Genomic DNA, 8,153 nt, shown 5'->3' with positions numbered 1-8,153 from the left:
GGTTCCGACTCGATGGCACCTGACAATCTTTATAGAAGCAAATCACCAGGACTTTCTTATGTGGCACTATTGGATGTGTTCAAACTGTCAGCCTTTATGTTAGAGGTTGAGTGCAAATCATTTACATCACCAGGGATCTTCTACCAATAGTTAGCGCCTTCAAATGGCCCCAAACAAATAATAAGCAAATAGTCCAATATTCTTGCTTGTGTTAGCACCATCTTGGAAGTTGACAAAGCACATCAGAGTGTCAAAAGGAAATTTTAAATCCTGAAATAAAAGAACTTCTATAACTATCACTCCAAAACGAATTTAATCAAGGAATCTTCTTAGTTTAAAGTCTATTCATACCACACAACTAAAAACCCATGCCAAACCGACTACTGTCAACAGGGTTCTTCAAAATATACTTCGAAAAGTGATGATCGGGAATAGAACCACTGTTAATACCCATAAAATCCTCTCATGTCTTAAGAAGCAGAAGATACGTGTGAATTTCAGGGAGGAATTTACATGAATAGGGTACTGGTCATACACCATTCCCATTCTTATTCTGATAGCTGAAGAGATTCCAATGGTAAGTCAACAGAAACTCAAGGGAGGAATGGTGTATACATTTGGCTTCAGTCATGTCTTATCTCTCAAAAATCTGAGTAGGGCAGAGGCAACTGGGTTACAGAACTGATAAAGTGGAAGTTAAGGAATGGGAGTCACTGTGGATGAAGGTTCTAGAATACAAAGTCAGTTTGTACCGCAAAGTCGGTTGTTTAAGCTCACCAGTCGCTCTTCAGAAACCCTATATAGGGTTGCTATGGGTCAGAACCGACTTGACGGCACTTAACAACAACAACAAGGAATTGGGTGGAGTCTTGACGTGGCACTGTAGGATAAGCACTGGACTGCAAGGTCTGTTTGAACTGAAAAGTAAGAAGTTCAAACTCCCCAGACACTCCTCAGAAATCCTATACCGTCGTTGTGAGTGGAAATTGATTTGACGACACTGGATAACAACAACAACAACAATTGGCTGAACCTCTATAATGCATAACTAGAAAACAGGAACTCTGATATCTTAAAGGAAAACAGTACTATCTATAAAGAGAAAGGAGCTCTGGTAGCGTAGTGGTTACGAATCAGGCTGCAAACTGCAAGGTCAGCAGTTCAAAACTACCAGCTGCTCCACAGGAGAAAGATGAGGCTTTCTGCTCCCGTAAAGATTTACAGCCTCGGAAACCCTGTACAGGGTCGCTATGAGTCGGAACCAACTCCACGGCACATAACAACAACAACATCTATAAAGAGAAGTCAGATATTTAAGAATGACCAACATATCCTTTCTTCTTAAGGTACTGGAATGGTCTGGTCACCATAATTTAAACAAAGCGATGAAAAGCTAAGGCGAACAAGCAGAGTAAAAACAAATTTTAATATAAAGGGACTGGTGTTTGCCCTCACCAAGAAGACCAAGGATAGGGGCACCGAGTATTTGAAAAGAAAAGAAAATCTATGCAGAGGAACATCATGAATACTTGACACTTTTAACACTCTTTGTAGGAACCAAATAAGAAAAAATTAATTTAAGTGGTATAAGACAGGATTCTGCTTACATTTTCTTTTCTTGCTTTATTTGGGATGTGAGAGAATGTTCAGATTAGCATTTTGTGGTTGTTGTTGTTACGTGCCATCATGTTATTTTGTGGTTACTGTTGTTACTATGGGCCAGAGAGTCAGTTCCGACTCATAGCGACTCTGTATAGGGTTTCCAAGGAGCAGCTGATGGGTTTGAACTGCCAATTTTACAATTCACAATCTAGTGCTCATCCTACAGTGCCACACCAGGAGTCCTATTTTGTGTTTGTTCTTGTTGTTAAGTGTCGTTGAGATGGTTCTGATTCATAGCGACCCTGTATAGGGTTTCCAAGGAGCAGCTGGTGGGTTTGAAACGCCGACCTTGTGGTTCAAACTGAGCTTGCAGTCCTGTGCATTATCTTGCTGCGTTTATTAAATATGCTATTGTTGTTGTTGTTGTTGTTGTTAAGTGCCATCGAGTCAATTCTGACACATAGCGACCCTGTATAGGGTTTCCAAGGAGCACCTGGTGAGCTTGCCCATCGACTTTGCAGTTCAAATAACTTTGCAGTCTGACGCATTAACCCACAATGCCACACCAGGACTCCAAGTATGCAATAGCATTATGAAAAAGTTTGAAGGACAGAAACAGAGAGATCTGAGTGAGCACATAGAAAAATGGCACCGACAAACTTACCTGACTCAGGATTGCCACAAAGGTTCAATTTGCAATTAAAAAAAAAAAAATGCAATATCTGCGAACTACAACAAAGTGAAGCGCCCTATAATGAGGTATGCCTATATTAGAAAGGTGTTGTTGTTGTTGTTAGGTGCCATCGAGTCGGTACTGACCCATAGCGACCTTATGCACAGCAGAACGAAACACTGCCCGATCCTGGGCCAACCTCACTACTATTGCCATGCTTGAGTCCATCAATGCTGCCACTTTGCCAATCCATCTCGCTGGGGGTCTTCCCTTTTTTCTCTGACCTTCCACCTTACTAAATATGATATCCTTCTCCAGTGACTGGTCCCTCCTGACAATATGTCCAAAGTATGAGAGATAAAGTTCGGCCATCTTGGCCTCCAAGGAGCATTTTGGCTGCACTTTGTCCAAAACAAATCTATTGGTTCTTTTTGCAGCCCATGGAACTTTCAATATTCTCCTCCAACACCATTACTCAAAAGCACCAATTCTTCTATGGTCGTCCTTATTCACTGTCCAGCTTTCGCATGTATATGAGGTTACTGAAAACACCATGGCTTGCGTCAGGTGCACCTTAGTCCTCAAGCTGACATCTTTGCTCTTCAACACTTTAAAAAAGGTCTAGTGCAGCAGATTTGCCTAATGCAATACGTCATCTGATCTCTTGACTGCTGCTTCCATGAGTGTTGACAGTTGATCCAAGAAGAATGAAGTCCTTGACAACTTCAATCTTTTCTCCATTGATAAGAATGTTGTTTATTGGTCCAGTGGTGAGGATTTTTGTTTTCTTTACATTGAGATGTAATCCATACCAAAGGCTGTGCTCTTTGATCTTCATCAGTAAATGTTTTAAGTCCTCTTCACTTTCAGCAAGGAAAGTTGTATCATCTGTGTATCGCAGGTTGTTAATGAGTCTTCCTCCAATCCTGATGCCACGTTTTTCTTCATAGAACCCAGCTTCTTGTATTATTTGCTCAGAATAGAGGTTGAATAAGTATGGTGAAAGAATACAATGAAAGGTGTTAGAAACATCAAAATTTAATTAAACTCTGTATTGCAGTAGATGTTGAAAACAGTACCACAAGAGGAAAGCCCAGAATGGTGATCCATTATACAATGCTACTATATCCAGTGTTCTGGTCAATATGGGATTTTCAATTCCTCAGTTGCCTGAGGTGAGTTAACAAATCTTAGTATTAAATATTCTGCTGATTTTAGATAGCAATAGCTCCTGAGATTGTAATACTCTTTAAGAATTCATCAGTGAAGAATGTGCTGATCAAAGTAAGAAACTGACTGTGAACTATAACTTTAAATTTAAATTTGATGTGGGATATGAAAATATCAGATAAACAGCTTTATGATTCACTCTAAGCCCTGCGTTTCTTCCCCTTACTGTCAAAACTGTCTACAAGAGTCATGGTTACCAGGGACTGATAAGATGGAAGACAAAAGGAAGACACAAGGCTTAGGCGACACTGAGCAGCGTTAAGGGTGATAAAAAGCTTTACAAAAAAGCTTAATAGTGATAGTTGAACAATATAATGAACATAATTAATGTCACTGAACTGCATATATAAAGAGTGTAGAAATTGCAAATGTTTTGTTGCCTATATATTTACCACAATTAAAAAAAGAGAGAGAGAAATGTCACACACAAAAAGGCAGGAATGGTTTCACATCTGGTAGTTTTCTCTGATTTTCCCTAGAACAGCTGCTTATGTCAAAAACAGGGACATGATGACACCAGTTCAGGAAAACATCAGAAGGGTATTTTTGAAATACTGGAAGTGTTTTTAGATATGTCAACCCCCCCGATCCCCTTCCGACAGCCATGAATGCTGTGATTCCTTTCTCTCTGGTTTCATCCCACGAGCAGGTTTCTGAAGGGCCATCTGTATTAATCGCACACTATATTTGTACAAATTGTTCAATTCTCTTTCTGAAATAAATTTTAATTCCAGCTTCAAAAACAAAAAATAAATAAATAAACACCCCCCAAAACGGGAAGTTGACTGCAGGAGTTAAAAGCGTTTTCTCTGGAGTTACATGGTATGGATTCAAATCTCAGATTCACCTCCTGTTAGTGTAAAGTTGGGCAAGTTACTTAACTCTGCTAATTGCTCAGTTGTCTTACATGAATAATAGAAGTAGAAGTAATAACTACCTCTTAGAACTGCTATGAAAATTAAGTGAACTGATACATGCAAAGTTCTCAGAACCACTGAGGCACATAATAAGTGCTCAAAAAAGGGGGAGGTTATCAATAAGAATTCACTCACATTTCCCAACACCCAAGAAAATGACCCTTTGTGGTCAACTGAAATCTAAACAAAGTCTCTTAGCATCAAAGTGGATGTGGGAATGGTAGGGCAGAGGCAGTCAACACCAGGAACCATGTTGCAGATCATTATCCTGTTGTGCGAGACCCAAGAGCCCAATTATAAGGGTCAACACTGAGTAATAGTGACACTCAAGTGAAGTATCAGTCAAGAATTATTTGGGTAACAAGCAAATTTAAACAAATGTGGACTATTAAGCATGTACCAAATAAGTCCTAATGACTACCTGACCATGAAGAAGAATCCTAATTGAAGAGCAAATAAAATAAACTTTTAAAGGCTTTCAGAAGGCAGACCAATCATCATTCAGAAGCAAATTATTTAAACATAAACAAGGAAGACAATTTGGGAATTATGTAAACAGTAGCTGTCCAAGGCTTATAAAAGGCCCAAGGTGGAAGTCACAGGCCAAACTCAGAAACTTCTCCAAGCAACCCAACTCTCAACCCACCTCCTCACACCATGGCCTGTTGTCAAACCAGCTTTTGTGGGTTTCCCAGCTTCTCCACTTGTGGGACCTGCGGCCCTAGCTGCTGCCAGCCCAGCTGCTGCCAGCCCAGCTGCTGCCAGCCCAGCTGCTGCCAGCCCAGCTGCCCACCCACCTGCTGCCAAACTAGCTTCTGTGGCTTTCCCAGCTGTTCCACTGGTGGGACCTGTGGCTCCAGCTGCTGCCAGCCCACCTGCTGCCAAACTAGCTGCGGTGGGCTTGGTAGTGGCATTGGCTGTGGCCTGGAGGGTGGCTCTGGAGGTATGACCTGCCGTGTCAGGTGGTGCCGCCCAGATTGCCGCATTGAGGGCACCTGCCTGCCCCCCTGCTGTGTGGTGAGCTGCACTCCCCCAACCTGCTGCCAGCTGCACCATGCCCAGGCCTCTTGCTGCCGCCCATCCTACTGTGGACAGTCCTGCTGCCGCCCAGCCTGCTGTTGCCAGCCCACCTGCTGCCAGCCCAGCTGTTGTGAGCCCACCTGTTAAAGGCCAGGTTGTTGGTTTGCAACTTACCCAGAGCACAGTATCTCTGAACTGATCTCAGTCACCCCTGGACCACTGAAACGTTTTTGAACTTTTATTTGGCTTTGCCATGGGTCCTCAGAGACCTATCTGTTTCCATTTAACACTATATGATCTCTCTATTGAAGATGTAAAAATATAAGTTTGACTCAAGGGAAATAGGAAAACAAATTTTCCTTGGGACTGGTCTGCTAGCTAAGATGCAGTGTTGCCAAATATACAGGAAACGTCTCCCCTTCTCAGACACCTCCACCTCTCCTACCCCAACATCTTGCAAATTACATTTCCTATGAAATGGGAATACCATACCAATATCTAATAAATTTTATCAATTTGATGTAGCAAACATATCTTTTTTTATTCATTGAATGCGCTCATGATGTATAGTTTGTATAAAGTCACGTGAATGATTTTAATTTGTTTTTGATACCCAACACTACGCTTCAGTTTCCAGGCCAAGAAATTTGATTGGGTTCAGTGGAGGCTCATCCACATGGAAGATACACCGAATGTGGTTCCTGAGGATCTCACAGGGGCAGACGGTCCATTACCATTTCCTGATTTCACACAGCACTTTTCACAACCAGAAAGTTACAGAAGCCAGAACCTCTGAATCTAGTGGCAGGATATTAGTTATTGTTTTTGTCACTTACAGGAATAGTCTTTCAGACGATCTTCATTGTATACTATGTAATGAATAACATTGTCCATTCACATGCAGCATTATGGGGAAAGTAAGAAATAAAAGGGAGAGAATCTCTCTGGGAAAATATGCCCTCAAGAAGATTTTTTACTCCAAACATATTTCCCTCACCGTCTTGATAAGAAGCAAAAGGTTTACTCTATTTTAGAATAAACATATCTCGTTTAAAATGATTACCTAACAGATACACATATTTATTTTATATAAATGTGCATTCATATGCAATGCACATACACATTAAATTTAAACATGCTTAATCCTCTCTGGTACCATAGTGGTTACAAGTTAGCTGTTAACCTCAAGGTCAGTAGTTCAAAACTACCAGCTGTTCTGCAGGAGAAAGATGAGGCTTTCTGCTCCCAGAAACATTTACAGCCTCAGAAATCCTATACAGGGTCGCTATGAGTCAGAACCGACTCCATAGCACATCACAACCAGCAGCCAATCTTCATTCAATTCACAATAAAAAGTTTAAAATAAATAAATTTATATATGTTTAAACAGAGTGAATATTTCATAAATTTCCAGACAGAATCAGGGTTAATTAATGGTCCAACTCACAGAACTGAAGGTATATGCTTACGAAAATATTAGCTAACCACTACGCTACAATGATTTATTAATTCAAGGGTTAATGAAAAGGTAGGGATTAGAAAGCCTAAATAAAAGTTGGCATGTAAGTAAAGAATTAAATTCCTGAAAATAACATCCAATCCAGGAATTACTCTTGAATCACAGAATAGAAATGGAGACACATTCTGTCCTCTTGCCCCTTTGGATCTATGAAAACCACCTAAATGCTCCTGTTAAAAAATAAAATAAATGTCAAATGCCCTTGGTAAAAGGAAAATTTAGCTTTTTGTCATTTTCAGACACTGCTAACTATTCATTTTTTTTATTCAGCAAGCATTTGTTGGGTTTCTTCAAGCAGGGTGGTATGGAAGATGCTATGTTGGATACCAAGGCAGATCAGACCTGGGCAGTTCATGCCCTCAGGAAAGAACAATGTAGTCAAGCAATTACATAGTTTTAGCCTTGGATGGTGTCTGAGAAGAACAAACCAGTGTTCTGCAGGATTAAGTGGTTTGTCTCAGGTCACACAGTCAATTAAACGTAGACCCCAGTTTCAGAAGTCCATGTAGTTTAATTAATTTAATTCACAGTTAAGAGCTTAATCCCCTACACCATGTAACCCATTCTAATCACCTAAACCTCTACCTACTTATGTTCCCTTTCAGCTCAAAATTCCTCTCTCTCTCTCTCTCTCTCACACACACACACATACACACACACACACACACACACACACACATAGTGGTGGTGGTGGTAATGTGCTGTCGAGTCAAATCATATTGACCTATTATAGGATTTGCAAAGCTGTAAATCTTTACAGGAACAGATAGCCTCATCTATCTCCCGCAGAGTGAATGGTAGATTCGAACTGCTGACTTTGCAGTTAGCAGCCCAACTCGTAACCCACTACACTATCAGGCCTCCTTTATATCTGTATAAAGCATGGTAGGATCAGCACTGGACTTCGAACAACAAGGTTGGCATTCAAACCCACCAGCTGCTCCTTGGAAACCTTATACAGGGTCACTATGAGTCAGCACTGACTCAAAAGCACTTAATATCTATATCTATACATATGTATGTATGTGTATATAGATAGAGATGTTGTTGTTAAGTGCTGTTGAGACACAAAGTGACCCTGTATAGGGTTTCTGAGGCTACAGAGCTTTTCAGGAGCAGAAAGCTTCATCTTTCTACCACTGCACAACTGGTGAACTCAAACTGCAGTCTAGTGCTCATCATACAGAGGCAC

General features: G+C 40.8%; 1 protein-coding gene across 1 annotated transcript in view; it reads left to right on the top strand.

Moving 5' to 3' along the window:
• LOC102832675 (keratin-associated protein 1-3-like) overlaps positions 1 to 5,589 on the top strand; it is an 8,252-nt gene extending 2,663 nt beyond the window's left edge. The window contains exon 2 of the mRNA XM_006832607.1: positions 5,136 to 5,589. Coding sequence (XP_006832670.1) covers positions 5,136 to 5,589 — 454 coding nt within the window. The remainder of the gene's footprint in view (positions 1 to 5,135) is intronic.
• The last annotated feature ends 2,564 nt before the right edge of the window (positions 5,590 to 8,153 follow it).

Source organism: Chrysochloris asiatica, unplaced genomic scaffold (genome assembly GCF_000296735.1).
Source record: "Chrysochloris asiatica unplaced genomic scaffold, ChrAsi1.0 scaffold00007, whole genome shotgun sequence".
NCBI classification, from domain to species: domain Eukaryota; kingdom Metazoa; phylum Chordata; class Mammalia; order Afrosoricida; family Chrysochloridae; genus Chrysochloris; species Chrysochloris asiatica.
Note: the sequence above shows the minus strand (reverse complement) of the source record. Positions and strands in the feature narration are given on the sequence as shown.